This window comes from Podarcis pityusensis (assembly GCF_964106645.2).
Source record: "Podarcis pityusensis genome assembly, chromosome: 10".
Lineage (NCBI taxonomy): Eukaryota > Metazoa > Chordata > Lepidosauria > Squamata > Lacertidae > Podarcis > Podarcis pityusensis.
The window spans coordinates 50,721,421-50,746,596 of NC_138035.1; the positions used below are offsets into that span (position 1 = coordinate 50,721,421).

The window sequence follows — 25,176 nt, forward strand, 5'->3', positions numbered from 1 at the left end:
CAGAAACTTGTCTCTATCCTCCAATGTTCTAATTTTGATCTTTTTCCCTCTGAAAGTAAAAGATAATCCTTGAGGAAACTCCCACCTGAAGATAATTGAGTTGCTCCTCAACAATCTTGCTAGTTCCGTGTAGTCAGATCTAAGGTCCAACAGTTGTTTAGGGATATCCTTGTAAATTTCAATTCTCTTGTCCAAAATGTCCAGTGACTTCCCGTAGTGCAGGCCCAAAATCTTATCCCTTTCCTCCTTGGATCTCAGTATAATCAAACAATCTCTGGGCTTCTCTTTCCTCCTAAATCTTCCAAGCCTGAAAGCAGATACTATTTTAAAATCTTTTTCCTCTAACTTCCAAAACTTGGAAAATTCTTTGGTCAAAAACTCAATTAAATTGTCTTCTTCTACTTCTGGTATTGACCGTATGCTCAAGTTGGCCTCCCTGTTCCGCAGCTCTGTCATCAAAAAGTGAATCTGATGTTCTCCAACTTGTTTGCTGAGTGGTCTAACTTCTTTCTCCAATTCTCCCAGTCTTTGACTAGTATCCTAAGCCAATTTCCGGTTTTCACCTACAGCCTCCTTCAACTCTCCAATGGATTGGACATTCTGTGCAACTTGTCCAGTTAATCTATTCAGACTTTCTGTATTCTGGTCAATTTTAGCCGTTTGCAAATCAGCCTTTCTATCCAAAGCCTCCAATTTTTCAAAAATTTTATCTAAAACAGAAGCACTCCCTCCTGAGGCCATATCTTCCAATTGTAATTCTTCCGTTTCTCCCTCCCCTGCCTGTGACAGGGAAGCCGCCTCTGTCTCAGGAGGCAAAGTGGAAAGCAAAGCAGGCACAGATGATCTACGCTGTGAGGCTGCAGATAAAGTTAAGGTTGTTTGTTTGGTTCTTCCCCTTTTCCTTGTTCCACTCATTCCAAAGTTATCTAAAGACCAAGGTCAAACTGAGTTGTTCCCATGAGAATGTAGAAGCCCAGATGCAACAGTCAAACAGAAGACCGGGAAAAGGAAAGTAAAACACAGTCACTGCTGTAAGTCCAAAATCCTCTAGAGGGAGCTTAAAATGTCTTAAGGGAGAAAGTCAAGTCCAATTTAAATTTATAGATCTAATTCAACATCCAACGACCTCCACAGAGTTAAATTTTTACAGAGTATACGTAAGGCAAAACAGTGTTTCAGACAGTGCCTAGACTGCAGATGTTTCAAAATAACAAGTTCCAGCTCAGAATGTTTCAAAGTCTAAATTCAAAGTATCCAATGTTGCAGACTGGTGCTCAGTTACTCAGGCAGCTCCAGCACCTGGGATTCTTATTTAATTTGTAATCCACTGGTTCAACAGAAGAAAGATATCCTTGTTCCCAAATAAGTCCAAAAGCAAACAGCTTAAAATCTCTTTGCCCTGGTAGCTATTTTAAATAGGTGCCAGCAATTGATTAAAGCATCGCTTTTAGTCTCCACTCCTCCTGTTCTTTGCTTTCAAGTTCAGTGTTAGCGGAAGACGGGCTTCCTGTTTATCGTCACTCCGCTTTCAGCCAAATTCAAGATTTTAAAGGTCTCCAAAAATTCTTAAAGTCCAAATTACTCACGAGTTGCAGCTTTTCTGAATTTGAAGATTGCAGGAAGAAAGGTCAGCGCTCACCGGCAACAGCAACGCGGCTTCGCTCCGTTGATTGCGCAACGACCCACAGCGCCGCTACCCCCTCCGCGATCCGGAGCCCCTTACGGGGTCCCTTCAACGTTTTGGGGGCTGCTTCTGGCGCCCGCCGGGTCCCGAGACTACAGGCTGCTGCCGCCTGTAGTTTTCCTTAATGGGTCTCCGCTTCGCCGTAGCGGACGACCCGTTTTCAGCGGAGCTACCCTCTCCTTACAAGGATCGGGCAGCCATTGCCGATCGCGCCGCCTCCGGAAGTCCCTAATTAAGATTCCTTCTTTCCCCCCATTTCAATTTTTTAAAAAGCTATCCCTCTGTCTCTCTCACATACTTAGCAACACTGAGGCATTGTGGGAAAATTAATGGGTGCCTAGACCTACTAAAGCACTGCCACCACAGCCAGGTAAGCCTGCTAGGGCCAGCTGACAGAGGCAAGCATCCATCATAAGTGAGGGCCCCTCAGGCATGGAGCCAGCCCTGACTTGCATACCAAAAGGGAGGGCAGGAGAGAACTGCACCAGCTCACTTGCTTATGTACATAATGCCAAACCATCTTAACCCTACCAGAGTCTTGTACAGAAGTGACTAGGGAGGAGGAGTGGTGACACATATCTCTTATTACTGCCTCCAGCTGCAAAGGCAGAGGGCAGAGCTATGGTTTTCCCAGTAGTGATGTATGGAAGTGAGAGCTGGACCATAAAGAAGGCTGATTGCCGAAGAATTGATGCTTTTGAATTATGGTGCTGGAGGAGACTCTTTAGAGTCCCATGGACTGCAAAAAGATCAGACCTATCCATTCTGAAAGAAATCAACCCTGAGTGCTCACTGGGAGGACAGATCCTGAAGCTGAGGCTCCAATACTTTGGCCACCTCATGAGAAGAAAAGACTCCCTGGAAAAGACCCTGATGTTGGGAAAGATGGAGGGCACAAGGAGAAGGGGACGACAGAGGACAAGATGGTTGGACAGTGTTCTCGAAGCTACCAGCATGAGTTTGACCAAACTGCGGGAGGCAGTGGAAGACAGGAGTGCCTGGCGTGCTCTGGTCCATGGGGTCACGAAGAGTCAGACATGACTAAATGACTAAACAACAACAACAGCCATCATGAAGAGTAGCCACTGAAATAGCCTTGTCCTCCATTAATTTATCCATCACTGCCTCCTGTGGTAATGAGTTTAGCCATCTATATGCTATGTGAATGAGTCATTTCTTTTATCTGTTCTGAATCTTCCAACATTCACCTTCAACGGAAATCTGCAACTTCTAGTGCTATGTTGCTCTTGCAAAAGCAAACTGAAATGTAACAACTGAAACTATTCTTAACCATTATTATTATTATTAGATTTTTTTGGTAAATGTTGGGAAATTAAGTGCAATGCTCAGTATATATTAAAACCAGTTGTGTGGGGGTTTTTTAAAGGAAACTCCAGCTTTCCTTCACAAGGCAAGCATTTATATAGCAATGGGATATTTCATTTCATTTTTTATTTTATTTTTTACTATAAAGATTTTGTTACCCAAGTTGCAGGAAATGTTTTACGGGGGAAGCATACAATTGGAAATATGAGTTTTCAGACAAAACGTCAGTCATTCTAATGAGTACAAAAAAACTTGCTATTTAGCATGTGGAAGGAGGAAAGGAGGGAAGTCAACCTCTCCCTTTTCCGTTCCCTTTCTCTCTCTCTTTTTAAAGCATGGATTATTTGATTTTGTTTGAAGAAAAGGTCTTGCCAAGATGACACCTTCTGCTTTTAAGTAATTTTACATTTTATACTAAGTAAAAAAAATAGAGAGAATAATCTATTGTCTGACCTGGCAGCAACGCGCCCATTAGCTAGAACAGAATGCATAACAACCATGTTACCATAGGGTCATTACTCTGGATTTTACAAAGCTGAACAATAGGAGGTAAATTGTGGGCTTTCCATCTCAGCTCTGTCTAGGAGGAGGGGCAGAAAGACAAATGCCCTTCTGGAAACACTGTGCATTATGTGGGGGTGGGCAGTGCCAACCCTCTCTGAGAGGAAATGTAGGACTTTGACATATACTTACACTACACACACACACACACACACACACACACACACACACAGTTAGGCACACATAATTACATTCCCAAAGAATGCTAAAGCAAAACCCGTTACAGGATTCAAAACCGCATTCATACCTATGGAACCACAGAAGATTATCCAGAAACCAAGGATGTGCTTGCTCTGAGGAAATCACCAAACCACTTTAAAATATTCCTGGGTTCAGAAAACAGTTTGAGGGGTTTGCATGGGAAATGTGTGAGAAGAAATCTGCTGCAAGTATTTTCACCAATACATACATTGTATGCACACTTGATCCTATTTTCTGTATTTTTGTACTGGAGGGTTGCATTGCAAAATTCAGAGATGTGCGAATTTCTTGGGATGGCTGTGTTTTAGCTTGCATGTTTGATTCAAACAGTGAAAATTAGGTGGGTTCGCCTTAAAAGGTGAACTGAATTGACTTTCTTCTTGATCCCTGCTCCCCACTAAGTGAGGTTAGGACTAGAGATGGGAAGGCCTGGAAAAAACCGGAAAAAATGGGGGGGATCCATTTCCCTCCATTTTTTTCCAAAGTGCTTTGGGGGAGAAACCTGGGGTTTTCCCGGGGTTTTTCCAGGCCTTCCCATCTCTAGTTAGGACTGAAGGTTTATTCAGGATGCAATCCTAAATATGTCTACTCTGACATAAGTCCGATTGAATTCCATAGGGCTTACTCCCAGGTAAGTGAGGATAAGGTCTGCAGCCTTACTTATTGTAAACATGGATGTTCTGCCTTTCATCAGCAGAGCTCGAGATGTCCAACAAACAAAATGAAAGCATTAAGCCCTAAGTCTTCCTAGGAAAAAAGGCCTTAAATATATATGGTAGAAAGTCATTGAGGAAGGGCACACAACCACGAAGGCCTCTCCTCACTGGTCCCAGTCAGATTTATCTCAAGGAATGTTGGGACGTGCACTGAGGTGTATGATGTGTTACAACAGGGGCAGCCAACCTTGTACAATCCAGATGTTGTTGGACTCCCCTCAGTCCCAGCTAGCATGGCCAATGGAACAAAATATGGCCAGTGTGGAGTAATGAAATACAATCTGGGAGACCAGGGTTAGAGTCCCCACTTGGCCATGAAGCTCACTGGGTGACCTTGGGCCAGTCACTGTCTCTCAGCCTAATGTACATCACAGGGAGGGCAAAATGATGTACACCGCCTTGAGCTTCTGGGAGGAAAATGTGATATGTAAATAGACTAAGTCTATAAGCAAATAAAAAGGTACATGGGTGGCGCTGTGGGTTAAACCACAGAGACTAGGACTTGCCGATCAGAAGGTCAGTGGTTCAAATCCCCGCGACGGGGTGAGCTCCCATTGCTCGGTCCCTGCTCCTGTCAACCTAGCAGTTTGAAAGCACATCAAAGTGCAAGTAGATAAATAGGTACCGCTCTGGCGGGAAGGTAAACGGCATTTCCGTGTGCTGCTCTAGTTTGCCAGAAGCGGCTTAGTCATGCTGGCCACATGACCCAGAAGCTGTACGCCGGCTCCCTTGGCCAATAAAGCAAGATGAGCGCTGCAACCCCAGAGTCAGTCACAACTGGACCTAATGGTCAGTGGTCCCTTTACCTTAACCTAGAGGCAAATAAATAAATAAATAAAACATCCATTTTATATTGTAGCATTGAACTATCTCATCCGATTTCCTCGAAAGGCAAATGTGGCAAAATTCCCTGGCCCATCACATTACCCAATTATGCCCATATCAACTGTTTTCTATCAAAACATTCTTGAAGAGAGCTCAGATCCAACCACAACTTTCAAACACTCATGGGAGCTGGACACAACAAGTTCTTATCTTGGTCCATCCATTTCCTTTTCACTTTGGGGAAGAAAACAACACACACTCCATCTGCAAGGCAATATGGAAAACGAGCATTCTGCCTGCCTCATAACTCGGGACTCTGCCAAGCTGTAAAGCTTAATCACAGAGAACTGCCCAGCCAAGACACCCACTTCCATATGCTGCAAGTTCTTAGCAGGTTACCCATGGTGATCGGATACATTTGTGGCATGCTGCTAGATGGTGTGTGTCTGCGTGGGACAGGCAGATTATGAAGCAAAACCTGATATTTAGGGAAAGGGAACTGACAAAATCGCAGAGGCTAGCTTTGCTTAGCAATGCAGGTCAGCTGGAATATATCACCCCAGTGCTGTCTTATGCTAACATTTAATTTAAACTACCCGGTTGTTGCATTTGATATTCCTCAATGGGCCAGTATGTATTATAAAATGACAAGTGTGATCCTACAACAAAATGTTGCAGGTCATCCCTGGCATGTAATAGGAATGCTTCAGACAGGCAGGAAAAGAAAACTTGTACTGTTATTCAGGACTCAAAAAGGGGGTGAAGGGAGGAAGGCGGACATTTCACCCCCTATCCTTCTGAAACCTTCTTCTGATGTGCTGCATGTTAGTTTCTGTTCTTATCACTGTGCAGCTGCTTGGAGTCACAGGACTCTGTTTACATTCCAGAGACCTTCCAGACTGTGGGAAGTCTCACGGGAGGGGAGACGGGATGTGACGTTAGTGGTTTCCTGTTTCCTTTGTTCCTTTGTTCAGTTGCTCTCTGCTTTCATAGAGAGAGGATGTCTTTTTGGTCTGCGTAGTTTAGAAATAAAACTCTTTGAAATGTAGCCCAAACCTCTCATCTCTTTCCTGTGCTGGAAACTCTGCTGAATGGAACGTGCCTTGGAGCCTTATCAAAGGCTCAGGTCGTTAGTCGTTGGGAGGCGATTCCGAAGACTCGGGAGAAGAAAATGAGCTTTATCAGCTTGGCCGAGCAGAGATCCCGACGCTGCATGCCCACCCTGGTCTTCATAGTTATGCAGCACAGCCGAATGGTAGTTCTGTTGCCCTTTTTCATATCGCCACACAGGTGCATTTCTGATACAGCCACAGCCACACAGGAGCTCATTTCTTGTGAACTCACCTGAGGCCTGGCTCCAGAGAATGACAAGGCTAGGACATGGTAGGCCATGTCCAAGTGTACCCACTGTTTTGTCTCATCTTCTAGACCATGTGGGATTATGCTGCGCACTTGGTAGGCAATGTAGTATAGTTCTGTGTTGGGGATTCCTCCTACTGAGGAGGGGAGGGGAGGTGTAGGTATTTGGGGTTTATTCTTGGTTTTTTGTGTGAGAAGATAAGTGTATTCTTTTCCTGCCATTAGTGGAGTTGAGTTGGTGGAATCCAGATTGGAAGGGTTTGGAATAGGTAGGTTAATTTTGCAAGGGTGATCATTTTGATCGTGGCTATTTTTTCGGAGAGAGTGAAGTTAGTATTACTCCATCTCTTCAGGTCTTTGTTAATTTGTCACCATAGGGGTTTGTAATTGTGGTGGTATGGTTTGTTGAGGTTGTACTCCTAGGTATCTGAACTTGGTGCGGCAGAGTTTTATCTTTATGAGTCTGAAATCGATGGAGGGGATTGGAGCCTTAATACTTCTCTCATCATTCTTTATACCATCAAAAATTAAAAGCCCGAGACACTTCTGTAGGCTGTGATGGAACATTTTAGGACAAAGGGCTTTCAAACCAAAACATCAGTTACTGTTCAAATTGTACTATAATGGGCATCCAGGAGTAAATGAAAATAAACTATACACAAAATGGTTAGCTTTTGAATGAGCAGCAGCAGAATGCAAATGGAAAAATGAAAGAATTCCGCCCCCTGAACTATTAATCTTCTAAATGGGCCATTTATGAGCAATGCAATATCTGAAACTTTTAAATATGCAATAAATAAATGGCTTGCCGCTTTCCTTCAGCAGGCTTGACGAAGGGATGTTGTCGTCAGATCAATAGTGAAGTGGCTCAAGCGCAAAGGGAAATTCTTGCTGCACAGGGAGGGGGTGGGCTTTTTAATGTCAGGGCAGATTCACTTGAATAGCTTTTCCACAGCCATCTCGCCATCCCTATGCCCACATAATCTCAGAACTAGCATCCTTGATTAACCCATGTATCTAGACTCTGCAGGGAAAGAGAGGAAAATATGACAATGGTATCCATATTATCCTGACTTCTCCACACCATCTGTCTTATTCCTTCTCTCTGACTCACTGGTATTTCATCTTAGGTGACCCATCAGTCCCTCAAAAGGAACATGTTTTCCACTCAGATCCTCCTGCTTCCCACTGTTTTGGTCACTGCCTGGGATAGGATTATCTTTCAACATCTCGGAAACTTACAGCGATAGGGGTCATGTTTCATGCCTCACTTTGCTTCTCTTCCTCCATGCAAGCTGTTCCTGTGTTTTCTGTTTTTATCTTTAGAAGTATCCTCTCCATAAAAGCACTTCTCCAAGCACCGCTCATGTCCCATCGAGCCTCCTTTTTGCTGGCTTTTCGTACTGCGATTGTTGAGTCAAAATAGCCCTGGGTAAACTCATATTTTCTCTCTCATCACTCTGCTCCTTTGCCTCTGTACACAGGCATTTTCAAACTCCTGCTTCTGATGTTCTCTGACACTTCAACCTTGAAATCTTCTTCTCCCTTACTTCTTACTACCATTTTCATCTTGCTTCTGGGCAGAGATTTGTCTACCATCATCTTCTTTCAACTAGTCCCCTGCCTCCAACTTCTGCCAGGTTTCTCGGTATATTTGTGACAACAACCAAGCCAATTCCATTTATCTCCTCGGTCTCCATTCAGAGCTTTTCAATGTCTTCCATGCCACTGCCACATGATCTTTGCATGCTCTGTTAGTGGCTGTTCATCCACTGCATCTTGCAGACATATATTACTATACCATGATGCAATTCAAGAACAACAGCACTCTCAAAATGGAGAAAGAAACGAGCAACCTTTATTAAGACCAATGATACCTATTGGAAAGGGTATCTCAACACTGAGTTTGGTAAGTGGAGTTTGGTAAGTGGAGTTTGGTAAGTGGAGAGCGTGCGGAGCAGTGGCAGTTTGATCCATCTTTTAGATTTAGGGGAGCTAGTCTCAAACGTTTGTTGGGGGAGACCTAGGGTTTTTTTGTGGGGGGAGTTATTTGTCCTGTCTTCACGCTTTTTATGATGGAGGACCGCTGTAGCCACCCCCAATGACACGTTCTCAAGATGGAGGGGGAGGGAACAGCTGCAGTCGCCTGCGGTTCCTGCACAATGTTTGCCATCTTGCCAAAGGTTGCAGGCAGCTTTACCTGCAGCAATTGCATGTTGATTGCCCTCTTAAAAGACAAAGTCCAGCAACTGGAGGAACGTGTAGCTACGCTCCAAAGAATTAGAGAGCTGGAGCTCTTCTTGGAAGCAACAGAGCACACCGTCTCCACCAAGGAGGAGATAGGGGACTCCCCTGAGAAGGAGGCTAGTTCACCAACACAGGAGCCAGATATATGGAGAAACGTGACTCAAAGAAGTAGGAGGCCCAGGGTTCGCTCTGATTGTTTAGAAATACACAATCGCTTTGAGGTCCTCTCCCCTAGCATGGAAGACGAAGAGCAGACTCCATTTGAGAATCTCTCCCTCATTACAGTCGATCAGGTATATGAAGACGAGCAGCAAAGTCAGTCCTCAGGGAATGTGCAGGCGACCTTGGAACGGACAGCTCACGGAAGAACCCCGACCAAACCTAAGAGGAGGCGTGTAGTGGTGATAGGGGATTCCCTACTGAGGGGAACAGAAGCAGTGATCTGTGGGCCTGACAAGATGTCTCGGGAAGTGTGCTGTCTCCCCGGGGCTAAGATCCAAGATGTAACTGAACGACTGCAAGGAATCATAAAACCCACTGACAAATACCCCTTCCTCTTGGTTCATGTGGGAACCAATGACACTGCAAGCAATAGCCTCCAGAAGATCAAAAGAGACTACGAGGCTCTGGGCAGGAAATTGAAGCAATTAAATGCACAAATTGTCATCTCATCTGTCCTCCCAGTTGAACGACGTGGCCCAGGGAGAGAGGGAAAAATAGTGGAAGTGAACAGCTGGCTTTGCAAATGGTGTAAACAGGAACGGTTTGGACTCTTAGATCACGGACTGCAGTTTCTTGAAGATGGACTTCTGGCAAGTGATGGGCTGCACCTCACAACGGTTGGGAGAAATGTTTTTGCCAAAAATCTCAGAAACCTCATCAGGAGGGCTTTAAACTGACTAATGTGGGGGAGGGAGACAGTGCTCCTGAAGGTAGGAGTCTGTCAATTGATGAAGATGATCATCCAAATGTCATAGACCAAATGGAGCAAACAGCACGCAGACCTAGTGGTGGGAGGAAAAAATCCTTAAATAAGAGACACGGGGGAATGATTAATGGACTTCAATGTCTGTACACTAATGCGCAAAGCATGGGAAATAAACAAGATGAGCTTGAGCTCTTGGTACAGCAAACTAAATATGACATAATAGGCATCACTGAAACCTGGTGGGATAAGTCCCACGATTGGAATGTAATAATGGGGGGGATACAATCTATTTCAGAGAAACAGACCAGACAAGAAAGGAGGAGGAGTGGCGTTATATGTCAGGGATGTGTATACCTGTGAAGAGATCCAAGATTTAGAACCTCAAAGCCAAAGTGAGAGCATTTGGGTCAAAATTAAGGGAGAGAAGAATAACAGTGACCTCATTGTGGGAGTTTACTATAGATCCCCAAGCCAAACGGAGGACATAGATGATGCCTTCCTGGAACAGATGGCCAAGCATGCAAAAGGAAGGGAGATAGTAGTAATGGGGGACTTCAATTACCCGGATATTTGTTGAATGTCAAACTCAGCCAAGAGCATAAGGTCAAACAGATTCCTCACTGGCCTTGCAGACAACTTCATTGTCCAGAAAGTGGGAGAAGCAACAAGAGGAACAGCCATTTTAGATCTGGTCCTAACGAATGTTGATGACCTGGTTAGTGGGGTAGAAGTGGAAGGATCATTAGGCGCAAGTGATCATGCTCTTCTGAAGTTTACTACACAGCGGAAAGGAGCAGCCAAGCATACTAGGACTCAATTTCTTGACTTTAAGAAAGCCGACTTCATAAAACTTAGGGAAGTGCTGGGTGAGATCCCATGGACAGTAATACTAAAAGGAAAGGGAGTTCATGATGGCTGGGAGTTTGTTAAGAGGGAGATACTAAAAGCACAACGTCAGGCAATACCAATGAGACGGAAACATGGAAGGTGCCTAAAGAAGCCAGGGTGGCTATCTAAAGAACTTTTAACTGAGTTAAGATTAAAAAAGGATGTGTACAAAAAATGGAAAAGGGGGGAAACCACCAAAGAGGAATTCAAACAAATAGCCAGCACGTGTAGACACAAAGTCAGAAAAGCTAAAGCACAGAATGAACTCAGGCTTGCTAGAGAGGTTAAAAGCAACAAAAAAAGGCTTTTATGGGTATGTTCGTAGCAAAAGGAAGAACAAAGAAACAGTGGGGTCACTCAGAGGAGAAGATGGTGAAATGCAAACAGGGGACACAGAAAGGGCTGGACTCCTCAATGCCTTCTTTGCCTCAGTCTTCTCCGATAAAGAAAACAATGCCCGACCTGAAGAATTTGGAGCAGATGATTCAGCAGAGGAAACACAGCCCAGAATAACTAAGGAGATAGTACAAGAATACTTGGCTAGTTTAGATGTATTCAAGTCTCCAGGGCCAGATGAACTGCATCCAAGAGTATTAAAAGAACTGGCAGATGTGATCTCAGAACCACTGGCAGTCATCTTTGAGAATTCCTGGAGAACAGGCAAAGTCCCGGCAGACTGGAGGAGGGCAAATGTTGTCCCTATTTTCAAAAAGGGGAAAAGAGAGGACCCAAATAATTACCGCCCAGTCAGTCTGACATCAATACCAGGGAAGATTCTGGAGCAGATCATTAAGCAAACAGTCTGTGAGCACCTAGAAAGGAATGCTGTGATCACCAATAGTCAGCATGGATTTCTGAAAAATAAGTCATGTCAGACTAACCTGATTTCGTTTTTTGACAGAATTACAAGCCTGGTAGATGAAGGGAACGCAGTGGATGTAGCCTACCTTGATTTCAGCAAGGCATTTGACAAGGTGCCCCATGATATTCTTGTAAAGAAGCTGGTAAAATGTGGTCTTGACTATGCTACCACTCAGTGGATTTGTAACTGGCTGACTGACCAAACCCAAAGGGTGCTCATCAATGGTTCCTCTTCATCCTGGAGAAGAGTGACTAGTGGGGTGCCACAGGGTTCTGTCTTGGGCCCGGTCTTATTCAACATCTTTATCAACGACTTGGATGATGGACTCAAGGGCATCCTGATCAAATTTGCAGATGACACCAAACTGGGAGGGGTGGCTAACACCCCAGAGGACAGGATCACACTTCAAAACGACCTTGACAGATTAGAGAACTGGGCAAAAACAAACAAGATGAATTTTAACAGGGAGAATTGTATAGTATTACACTTGGGCAAAAAAAATGAGAGGCACAAATACAAGATGGGTGACACCTGGCTTGAGAGCAGTACATGTGAAAAGGATCTAGGAGTCTTGGTTGACCACAAACTTGACATGAGCCAACAGTGTGACGCGGCAGCTAAAAAAGCCAATGCAATTCTGGGCTGCATCAATAGGAGTATAGCATCTAGATCAAGGGAAGTAATAGTGCCACTGTATTCTGCTCTGGTCAGACCTCACCTGGAGTACTGTGTCCAGTTCTGGGCACCACAGTTCAAGAAGGACACTGACAAACTGGAACGTGTCCAGAGGAGGGCAACCAAAATGGTCAAAGGCCTGGAAATGATGCCTTATGAGGAACGGCTAAGGGAGCTGGGAATGTTTAGCCTGGAGAAGAGGAGGTTAAGGGGTGATATGATAGCCATGTTCAAATATATAAAAGGATGTCACATAGAGGAGGGAGAAAGGTTGTTTTCTGCTGCTCCAGAGAAGCGGACACGGAGCAATGGATCCAAACTACAAGAAAGAAGATTCCACCTAAACATTAGGAAGAACTTCCTGACAGTAAGAGCTGTTCGACAGTGGAATTTGCTGCCAAGGAGTGTGGTGGAGTCTCCTTCTTTGGAGGTCTTTAAGCAGAGGCTTGACAACCATATGTCAGGAGTGCTCTGATGGTGTTTCCTGCTTGGCAGGGGGTTGGACTCGATGGCCCTTGTGGTCTCTTCCAACTCTATGATTCTATGATTCTAAGTCTCTCATGCCAATTATACCTTAATAATTATGAGAGAATTGTTCATTTAAAACAACAACAACACCCTGACCTTTACGTAGTTGGGATCCAGGTCAAAATGCTATATTAAAAAATGCTGGAACACACTATAAGCACATTTTTGACAGCTGGAAGTGTTCACATTTCATTTGACAAAAAATTCTGGATGTGTATTTAGCATGTACAAAAGCACAATATCAGGCTAGTGGTTCCCCCACCCCCCGGGGAATTTTAGTCAAAGTTAATGGACTTACAGCAGCCAGCGATTTGGCCCACTATGCACTTTGTAATTTGCTCTAATAGCCTGGTGAAATTATAGTCTTCATGACTGACTAGGCGGCAAGTGTGGTCATGTCCCTGCTGTGCTTCCTGTCAATCTTTCAGCCTCTGCTAGGCTCCACTATGTTCTTTGGGGTGGCTCTGAGGTAAAGCTCAATACAATTTAGTCAACCATTTAAATTTTATTGACAGTTTTGACACACAAATCTCTCTGGGCCGCCTAGACTAGGAGACCAGCAGACCGCAAGGCGGCTCCAGAAGGGCTGATGAGATAGCGACACTCACAGGCACCTGGGGCCTATGAGGATTCTAACCTCAGGAGGGGCCTGTCTGTGAATGACAAAACACAAAACGTAACAGGCAGGATGCTTACAGCCCTGGTACATTTATCCATGGCACATTGAGGCATGAAAGCACACACACCGCACTGGTAAGCAACACTGACCCACCTGCCAGAAAGCCGGCACAGCAGCTCCATCCCACCCAATGAGCTTTTCTACCAAGCATGTGTGTAGGTATAATAATTATGGGGAACGCTAAACAGCTAGGAATGTTTGGGAAGAGGAAAATTGGACTGCACCAACAATAACCTATAAGGCCACAGATGCCTCCTAGTTACAGGACTCTGTTTTCTCCATCTGAATGTTCAAAGAAGGGCTGTGCCAATTTCAAATCCTTGTTGCGCAGTTCAATTCTATATCATCCCTGATGAAATGCAAACCCATTTTTATTTCCACAAGTGTAGGAGGGTAGCAATACATTTCATGATTTGCAGAGGTGGATTGCTGTAAAGCAAATGCACAAATAGCTTTTTAATGGAGATTTCAGAAGGTACTTGGGGAAACTTGCAAGGCAACTCTGCAGCCTTTCTATCAGTTTAAGTGTTTGAAATCCCCATTCTAAGCCGTGTAAAACAATAATAAAGAAAACTCAGCAAAGACAAGATTAGATTGCTCTGTTTCGAGACCGTTTTACCAAATGCAATATTCAAATGAATTTCAGTATGAATCCATTTACACTTGCCAACATCCATCTCAGTCATATTAAGTAATTTATGGAGGGTTTTCCCCCTTGGTACCTCTGTAAGAACAGATTGGGGGAGGGGGGAAACCCTGACTGCTTTTATTTTAGAGAAAAAGCAGTTGCTGAGTGCCAATATGGATTGCTGCTTCTGCCATATTTTTGCTGAAACTCAACTCCTACCTGCACCCAATGCTGTGTATTTGGAGACAAAATGCAACCAGGAGAGAAAAATTATGGTGTACTGTCCCAGTTAGGACTGGGATCACATTTTGAACCAGGGCACCAGGGCTGTTTTTTTCTGCAAATAAAAGCAGCCATCTTAAGCCTGCAAGTTTAGACATATCCCTCCCACCCCACCCCTACCCCCCTACCCCATTTCCATGCAAAGCAGGTAATTTTGTCTAAGCAACTAAGGGACCAAATTCAGTGTTGCTTCCAGCTGTAGGCTAAGTTGCAAGAGGGTGGTATCATAATGAAATACAGTCACTCTTATCTCAGCATTGAAATTAAAAACCGAAAAGAAACAGGATGGTGCACTTAGCTACAAGCACCATTTTCACACTTTCTGTTTCCAGAAATATTCTCCCCTCCTCTCCCTGTAACAATTAAATTTTACCATTTGACATCTCCATATATTCATTCTTTTTCCCAGGTCTCACCGAGCCGAGGCATAATTTAAGGATTAAGTGAGCCTTTTGCTGTGTGTCCCTGCCATCTGCTGCTAATCCTTCCCTCTGGGGGATACAGAGGGTTTTGTTTGATCATCTATTTAAGCCATTCAAGTTCTTCTGCTCAATTTGCATGGTCAATTGAATCCTTCTCTGATGATAACACCAACCTCACTAGTCAAATGTTGGGCACAGGCTCCTTCCGTACGCCCCCTTTGTCACATTTGTTGAGGAGGCTGGTGAGCAAGAAGATAAAAATACTTTCCAGGTGGAATTGAAGGGTTATACTTCTTTCAAGTAATGTTTTAGGAAACAGGGAAAATCCCCACATCTGCCTACCCTGTTCTTTATAAAACGACTCCACGTTATAAAGCAGGTATAGGCGAAACCTTCCAGACATTGTTGGAAGCCATTAACTCCCATCAGTTCAACTTAGTGTGGCCAATGGTGAGGGAGCTGGAGTCCACAGGATTTGGAGACCCCACAAGCTGTCCTCCACTGTTACAGCAGGCAGCCACAGCTTCCTATGACTATTATAGGGGGGTGCTTTTTGCATATGTACATATCAGCGGCATAGCGTGGGGGGTGCAGGGGGGGCCGGCCGCACCGGGCACAACATCTGGGGGTTAGGGTTAGGGGGCGCAAATCCACGGGTTAGGGGGCGCAAATTACTTGCCTTGCCCCGGGTGCTGACAACCCACGCTACGCCACTGGTACATATAGATATATAACATATGAATTGTTGCTGTTTGTGTGAGATAATGTGTTGTATGCATTTTTAATAGAATAATGTCTTTATAATTTTTGAATGTAAGTCACTGGGAGATATTGATATCAAGGAGTATATTAATAATGCATCGTCATACACGGCCTCAGGAACATGTTTGCCTTTAAAGCAGATCACCGATGAACTAACGTGAGGCACAATAAATTCTGGGAAGAATATGAGGCAGAAGAAAAGCGTTTGGAAATGGAACGGTCAAAGTAGTCAGTGTAGCCTCCTGGTGATGTGATTTGCAGACACAGAAAAAGCAAATGTCGGTTGAAACATCAGTTGTGAAATGGCCATAGCTTCCGAGAGAAATTGTAAAAAGCAAATTAGACATCTGTTCTCAAAGCCTCCACACTGAAAACTATTATTATTATTATTCCTTAAATTTGTATACCACCCTTCATTAAATTTGTATATTGCTTTTCTTCATTGGCCTATACATACTTCACAACCCCCTGCCATCTTCCAGGAGCTACAGCAAGATGTTCTGCACCCGAATTAAGAATAATGTGCACCTTGACAGACCACTAATGTAGGGAGTTATTTACGGATATACAGAACTTGTGTTCTTTGACTCAGATGTGCTGGCCACTTCAGTTTCAGTTGATGCTGAAACCTGTTCACTTGTTTGACTACAACTGCTGAATGATTCACACAGGTTGACTAGTTGGCACAAGTGGCTTCCTGGTTGTAACCATGGGTCCTTTCCGTTTCCAGATATGCACTAACAAGGCAGCTGGGACACTGGCTACCCAGAAGAGCTCCCTGTAAGAAGAAATGCCAACAATGGAACAGGAATACAGTCTGTCCTGGATGAGGTTGTAATTGGCCTGATCCAACAGGCTCTTCTTATGTTCTTATGATCCAGTGATGTTTAGTGTGTAATTTCACAGAGTTTGGGAAACACTGTGTCAGTATATTGAACAGTTGGCTAGGCAAAAATCCCTCTGGAGATGGAGGAAGAAAAGGGGGGGAGAGAGAAACTGTATAAGAAATCCCCACCCCCCAAGAACAGGTGCTTGCTGCTATGAATAGCACCTCACTACCCCTAATGAGGTCATTCGTTACATCCCTGTGCAGCGATGCTTGCACCAGGCAACTTTAGTTATATATCTTATCCGTTTCATTTTTTCCATTTCACGCTTCACAGTTTAATTTCATTTCCACCTCTGAAGTACAGAGTTGTTAGCTGCACTGTACTTCAGATGCTGCTGCAAATTCAATTATATCTCAGAGGAAGAAAAACAATCAGAAAGATGGACTTTGATCGTAACCGGAATTGTCATGCCCAATTTCTTGACACAACAGTGATTCAGTGATGATGTCAGTCGGAGAGTTTGGGGCTTCCCCAACTGCGGTCCTGAGCCTGCATGGAATTCTCAGGAAATGGGTAGCAATTTCATATATAGATAGATAGATGATAGGTGATAAATGATAGATAGATAGATATAGATTAGATAGATAGATGATAGATAGATAGATGATAGATAGATAGATGGATAGATAGATAGATAGATGATAGATAGATAGATAGATAAATAGATAGATAGATGATAGATAGATAGATAGATAGATAGATAGATAGACAGATAGATAGATAGATGATAGATAGATAGATAGATCGATAGATATATATAGATAGATGATAGATATTTGCTGCCCTACGAACATGGCAACTTGAAGCTGGTTTTAAAAGAAATTGTTACACTTGTCCTTTACTAAATGGTAAGAAAGGAATGGCATGCTGGATCTTCTGGATCTTCCTGGCATGCTGGAGATCTTCCTCCATTTTTGACATGACTTGCCATGATACTGCTAGTAGCTATTGTCCTTCTGCTCATGATCCATTGGGTCCTACCATTAGGAACTCTAGGCCTCTGTCTCTCGGGACTCTTCCAGGCCACCCCTCAAACCCAGATCCTGCTCTCTTTCCCTGGGCCGCACAGCTCAGTGGCCCTGCTCTGCACATCCTTTGAGTGCTTTTTTTTAAAAAAAATATGTGTTTTTGCATTGCAATCACGCTTCTTGCTTGCCTGGATGGAGTGATGTGTGCGTTTAGAAACATCTGACTGGCTGAAATGTTGCCTATCTGCACAAAAGACTGACATCCATTGTCTGGCTCCTGGAAGGTTCCCAATGAAGAAATACACCCTTGGGGCTGAAAAATGTTTTTGTTCCCCACCTCACCAACTATGAAGGCCAAACTCAAAGTACATTCTCATCCTCAAATTAACAGAACAGATTAATGAGAAAAGAAAATCTGGAATGGACAGAAGAGCCAGGGAAGGTACTGGCAATTATTGGAGGAAGTTGTTGTTAAAGACGTAGTGTGATATAGTGGTTAGGGCAATGGATTGTATCCAGTTGTGCCTCTGTTTGATCCGGCAGAAGCTTCTGCGATTGACAGAGAGGGGTGATTATTGCAAACCCCCCCCTACAGTTTCCTGTAGTCCCCCTAACCACCTCCCACTCTGTCCCTAAAGGACCCATAACCATCAAGCAGATTAAGCAGAAGGCAGGGAACATCAGGAGGGACAGACCCTTCTGATGTAGCCTCTGCTGGATCACATAGCACAGAAGAACACAATTAGATAAAATGCAATGGGTCTGCAGTTAAGAAGTCGGGTCCAAATTTCTGCTCTGCCATGAAGCTCTCTCGGTGACCTTGAGCCAGTCAACATATTTCAGCTTAACCCATCTTGTATATACTAGTTAGGAGATCAACCCATATGTGATGCTACCTTGATGCCCTTGGATGCAGGCTGTATAACACAATTATAAGAAGAAAAAGGAAATGACAGAGAAAAGCGAAAAATTTTAGGTATCAGTGATATACGGCCCGTGATTGCACCTTGAAACATACATAGTTGGTTTAATGTGATTATTTGGCATTCCATTAGTTTGCAGGTTTGTTTCTTTGTACTGCAGAAACTCCAATGGATACCAAGATAATGGGAAGGGGTATGGTAAGCAAATGCATTAAAAATTATACATTTCAAGTTCAAATATCAACTCAGTCCTCAGGTCTGCTTTCAAATGGAGAATCAAATGCAAAATCTATTACAATATGGTACCTGACTTGAAGACGGAGGTACTGAAATCAAAATCAATGTGCACATTCAGAACATCATTGTTCATTTCATGTTCAAACCCCTTCTCTATCCATATTTCTTTTCCAGGAGGATTCACTGAACATGCACACCAGGTTTGATCCAGATATATCTGTCTTTGAGGCAGAGATCACATTACAAACAAACAGAAACTTACAAATGAAAACAGGGCTGAGAAGCCTGTTGTCTTCCAGACGTCTTCTCATTATCCCTAACCAGTGACTTCATTTAGACATGGCCCTAGAATAATGCCAAATAAGCCACCTGATTCCCTTACTACAGATTGCCCAATCAATTTCTTTCTAGCAATAAATGAACAAAACAAAAAGGATAAACACAAATCAACGTGTATTCAAGCTGTTAAACACACCATGTGAGCCTTGGCCCTTTCGTGTAAATACAGATGTGCTTTGAACATCTGCCTGGGAAATTTCTGTTTATATTTCATGTGTTCTTCAAAAAAAAAGTGCAATTCAAGAATGCCATTATCATGGCTTTGCTTCATTTTATACCACAGACATCTGAAGAGTTAACTTGCTTCAGAAACTTTGACAAAATGCCCTGCAATAAACAAAACCTATTGCAGCAACAAAGGTTCTTAATTGTCTCCTGTGTAGCGTCACCTTGATTGGAGGACATCACAGAATATAAAGCACCACCTCAATAGATCTTCATTACTGCAGTTACCACCCACAAAATTGTTGACAAGCCACTGGAAAGTGAGGCCTGGCACCAGTAAACTGCTAAAATGGTTTGCTAGGGAGCGACAGGAGGTTGGAGGGCTAAGAGGCCAGACAGATAAGGTTGCGGAGATTAATGAGCCAAAGTTTCATGAACACCTTTCTTCAAAGACATCTATGCACTCATGGTAACCTTCATTCAAAAACACATACAATCCTTCAATCAGATTTAACTCCATTTTGCTACCTGACTATGCAACTTACAGACACCTTTTTTCTCCACATAGAGATTCGCCCTATTACTGAAGGTAAATAAAAGCACAAAGGTTTGGATTCCATGCTAAGTGAATGGAAGTAAGTGAAAGGAAAGTGTTCCACTCCTTCTTTTCCCCATGTGCCCTCTGAAAAACCTCTCCAAGCGGGTTGGGGCCCTCTTGAACAGGGGGTAGTGTCATGGGGCTTCTAAAAGACAGCTAAAGGTAAAGGTAAAGGGACCCCTGACTGTTAGGTCCAGTCGGGAACTCACCCCATCGCGGGGATTCGAACCGCCTACCTTCTGATTGGCAAGCCCTAGGCTTAGTGGTTTAGACCACAGCGCCACCCGCATCCCAAAGGACAGGTACATTGTCCCAAATCATCCTTCTGTTCAATTATCTTGGTATACGAACCTATATCAGCACAGATCCAGTAAATACTCCCCAGAAACTAATGTATGGATTCTTTAAAAGAAATGTGTAAATAAGAAATGAGAAATGCACCATTTGTAAATGTGAAGCCAAACAGCCAGGAATTTACTATTTCATAAGAATATAGCCTTGGGGGGGGATTTTCTTTAAAGTTTTCTTAATATTTTTAGAAGGGTTAGAAAAAAGAGAGAGGCTCAGTTTGAGGACAGTCTGGGAAATCCATATACACTGCCCAGATTTGTGCCCCATGGAGGTCACTTGGACGCTTGTTAACACAGCAGTGTGACTTCACTCTTGGAGGTGCACACCATTGTCTGTTGACAGATGCCAACAAAAACTAGGTTCTGGGTTAGGTTAATTAGCTATTATGATTACGTAGTGCTGTTTGTCACAGACTTTTTATTAGCTGTTTCCTAATCACCAGCGTGGGTGCACTGCCTGTTGCACTTTGGTTGAAAGCTGAGCTTCTTGAAAGACAACCATGATCAAACAATGTCTGTTAACCACTAAATCATGCAATATCTTTCTTCCAAAAAAATAAAATAAAAAAATTAACACAGAGAGGACAAGATGGGAAAAGACCACACTCATAGTCAGCTGAATGATAAATGGTTTTCTGGAAACTCTGAGGTGCCAACATCCATCCCTGCAGCAACTCTGTTCTTCTTCTTCTAAATCAGTCCCAGGCGATGATTTGTTGTGTGCTTGTTTTTCATGGTCACCAAATCAAAATACTGTAATTTGTTTTGGACACTCCGCTGTAGACCACAGTGTCTGAAAGCAAATATATCCTTGATCCTGTTTTCCCCCCCAGTTTTGATTTGCTCCAGATAGATACAAGATAAATGAGGAAAATTTAGATGATTTCCCTGCAGACATGGAAAACAACAAATCTGGTACTGCTTGCTTTTAATTCTTACATCATTCCTGTCAAGGGTCCTTCCTGGTCAAAGAAATGCACACAGGAGAGAACTCTTTATTCTGAAAGATAACAAAGTGGCTTCTGCAGCTCTGGAGACTTATGCACACCAATCTAATGCCCGGGCAGCTATTCAAAGGTCCACATTCTATGGAGCAGTTGCAGCACCTGGGAACCACTCCCCCCCCCACCAGATAATGCACCTTAGCCCAATGGGCTGTGTGCTTGTAGCCGGAGACTACACCTGCGTGGAAGCTTCCGCTCTATCCACTTCAGTTCTCTCCTGGTTCTGGGAGACAATGGTCCAGGAGAGGGTGGCACCAAGCCCTTCCCTTGTCTGGTTTGCCTCTTTCTCCAGCTCTGAAGCTTTCCCCTCTTTGATTCTTGCCTGCTGGCTTGTACAGTTCGCCACAGACCCCTGCCCCCCTCTCCCAAATCAGACTCCAGCTCCACTTCCTCTGGTGAACACTCATCAGCGTCTGGCCAGTCCCTGACAATTCATTTACCCCCCCCCCCCAAAAAAAGGCCAGCATTTAGGTAGCCATAAAGGTAAAGGACCCCTGGATGGTTAAGTCCAGTCAAAGGCCACTATGGGGTTGCGCCGCTCATCTTGCTTTCAGGCCAAGGGAGATGGTGTTTGTCCACAGACAGCTTTCCAGGTCATGTGGCCAGCATGACTAAACCGCTTCAGGCAACACAGAAACCAGAGCACACGGAAACACCATTTACCTTCCCACCGCAGTGGTACCTATTTATCTACATGCACTGGCGTGCTTTCGAACTGCTTGGTTGGCAGGAACTGGGACAGAACAACGGGAGCTCACCCTGTCACAGGGATTCGAACCGCCCACCTTCTGACTGGCAAACCCAAGGGGCTCAGTGGTTTAGACCACAGCACCACCCGCGTCCATTTATGTGAATAATGTCTATCACAAGGCCCAAGGATTGCTAGATAAACATTCCAGCATTGGTTTTTCCTCCTTGCTCATCTTTTGCAGTCATATAGCCAGAAAGCTAAGTGGTTGATGTCCATGTTCAGCCTGTTCAGACAATCGTTTTCTAAAGGTTTGGATCAGGGGTGGGAAACCTGCAGATATTTTAGGACTACAACTCCCATCGTTCTTGACAGCTGGCCATGCTCTATGCATCTGATAGGAGTTGGGGTCTTTATTCATCATTTTATTGTGATGCATTTCTACAGCAAAATAAGTATATTATAAAGGCCAAAAAGATATATTACTTTAAAAAAATATTATGGAAATAAATAAAAGAAACAGAACTAAATTGGCAGCACTGAATTAACTATTGAATCCAAACAATCTAGGTTTCTATCCAATACAGCAGTGAGTAGCTGTCCGATCAGTACAAGAATTTCTACTAGTACAGCTGGACTTTCCCCATCCCCTCCCCGCCAAAACGTGCCCTGTGCCCTTCCCAAATCTGTTCTGGAGGGTTGGGGGCAAACCCAGAACAGTTGTAGGGAGTGCACAGCAAGAGGAGAGTGGTGAAAGCACCATTACCCTTGCACTGACGAACAAGTTCCTTAGCACTGCATTGGATACAAGTCTCAGTACCTAGCCTGCCACTCAAAAGTTAAGCCAAGTAAAAATATCAACACTTTCTAGAGGCAAGTAAGGAAATGAGACTTTTTATTTTCAGGTGGAAGATTGCATTACCTCCCTTTCACCCATCAAATATATATAAAAAATACCCAGTCACTGACAACAGTTAATATTTATTCCATTATTCCATTTCACAACAACAATGAAATCGGCTTCTGCATTCCTAGCCAGGACTCATATTGACATCAAGGGAACAATTCAGCACCTAAGTCATCCTGACTATAGCGTCTTTGTATTTCCAATGCACAAAAACATCCAGCTGTTATTCATCATGCCACTGTGACCTTGGGGCTTATTTGGTTCGAATTGTGCTTTTAAAGGCCTTCTGACTGTTCTGGATTTCAATCACCAATTACACTTTTCTGGTTCAACTTTCCCTTTCCCCCCGCTTACCATCCAAGCTGTGACAAAGTCTCCCATCCAGGTCCCCACGGCTGCTACCTTCATAAAACTTTCGTTCCTGATGCCCATGAAGTCTGTTACCATGTATGGCCTGTAAATGCAAGCACATATACCGTTACATTACAAACATTCAGGCACAGCAGAATTATGGATGATTTGGCTTTGCTGGCACAGAGAAGAAAGGAAAATAATTTGTCTATCAAAAAGTGCTTTGTTTTGCAGTCTAGATATTTGTTTACTCATTTGCTTTCATATCCTTTCTTACTGCATGCTAGCATACAAGCGGTTCCATGTGCACCTACCTTCAAGTCCCATTGAAGTCAATGGAACACAGTTTTGAATGTTGAAAAGCAGAGGTTCATATTCAGAAAAAAATAGTAGTGGTATTCACAAAATGAAAATATATATATAAACAATATACTATATACTGTACTATATAAAACACAATAGAATTAATCTAAACAAAGGTCAGTAGCAACGTTACCCATCATCAATATTCTGGAATTGTCTATGTAACAGAAAAGTTTTGAGCTGGCATCAAAAACACAGAACAGTTAGCACTTGTCTAATTTCAAGAAGCAGGCAAAGGTAAAGGTAAAGGGACCTCTGACCATTAGGTCCAGTTGTGGCCGACTCTGGGGTTGCAGCGCTCATCTCGCTTTATTGGCCAAGGGAGCCAGCGTACAGCTTCCAGGTCATGTAGCCAGCATGACTAAGCCGCTTCTGGTGAACCAGAGCAGCGCACGGAAACACTGTTTACCTTCCCGCCAGAGCGGTACCTATTTATCTACTTGCACTTTGGCGTGCTTTCGAACTGCTAGGTTGGCAGGAGAAGGACCGAGCAATGGGAGCTCACCCCGTCGCGGGGATTCGAACTGCCGAGCTTCTGATCGGCAAGTCCTAGGCTCTGTGGTTTAACCCACAGCACCACCCGCGTCCTTCAAGAGGCAGAGCAGGCACCAAAAGCACTAAGCTCTACTCCAAGGAGCCACTGAATATGTGGAACATGCAGAGGTTCACATCTGAAGAACTCCATCATCATACAGGTCAGAAGGGGGTTTCTTAGGTATCCTGATTTCAAGAGCTTTGTAAACTATTAACAAAGGGTTGGTTATATCCGCACCTGAGCAGATTCAGTTAAAAATGTGATATAATGTTAAACTACATGTGAGGTGAAAAGTGTTAACCAGTTGAGGGTGGAGTCATGTTTGAGCTGTGTCCCGAATCGTTCTGGTAACCTAGGTGAATGAATGGCATGATTTCTTCTTGCATTAGAATCATCCCAAAACCTAGCAAGAGAAGAAATCACATTTATTTCCCAACCCACTTGGTTCTTCCTAACAGTAAGAAGCTTCTTAATGGAAATAGATGCACAACAGTGTTAGAGGTATTTTGCCAAAAGAGAGCTGTACCTGAAAGATTCCTACACTGAGCAGGGGTTTGAATTAGATTGGGATGGGAAACCTATGGCCCTTCCAACTACAGTGGTACCTTGGGTTACATATGCTTCAGGTTACATACTCTTCAGGTTACAGACTCCGCTAACCCAGAAATAGTGCTTCAGGTTAAGAACTTTGCTTCAGGAGGAGAACAGAAATCGTGCTCTGGCGGTGAGGCGGCAGCAGGAGGCCCCATTAGCTAAAGTGGTGCTTCAGGTTAAGAACAGTTTCAGGTTAAGAATGGACCTCCGGAACGAATTAAGTACTTTACCTGAGGTACCACTGTACTGTTCCCCCCGCATGCATGGCCAATAACAGAAATGATGGAAACTGTAGCCTGACAATACCTGGAGGTCCTTTTCAAGGTCTTTTCCAACTATGTTTCTACAGTTTCTAACAAATGAAATGAGAGTCACCCTGGGAACATATGAGTTTCCCAAATCTGTATAAACTGCTTTTAACTTGTGAACCAAATTTTGCAGGATTTCTTTTGCAAATTTTGAAGGCTACTTTTGCAGCTAAAAGCCAAAATGGGATCAAAGTGACTGGATTGCCTATTATATTTTGTATTGCACAAAGGAAGCTGTAGGAGTCCACAATTTGGACTGGCATTTGTAGTTCTTCAAAGTCTATGAATTGACCAGCCATCATTCTTTTAGCAAGTCTCTTTTAGAGTCAGAATATGAATGGGCAATGCAGGAGGTGGGTAACAAAATCGGACTGGAAGACAAG

At 43.6% G+C, this 25,176-nt stretch overlaps 1 protein-coding gene across 3 annotated transcripts in view; it reads right to left on the reverse strand.

Moving 5' to 3' along the window:
• Window positions 1–25,176, reverse strand: part of TMEM117 (transmembrane protein 117) — a 244,250-nt gene that overhangs the window by 125,291 nt on the left and 93,783 nt on the right. For all 3 annotated transcript variants that reach the window (XM_081022359.1, XM_081022360.1, XM_081022361.1), the window contains exon 4: window positions 22,997–23,096. In XM_081022359.1, coding sequence (XP_080878485.1) covers window positions 22,997–23,096 — 100 coding nt within the window. The remainder of the gene's footprint in view (window positions 1–22,996; window positions 23,097–25,176) is intronic.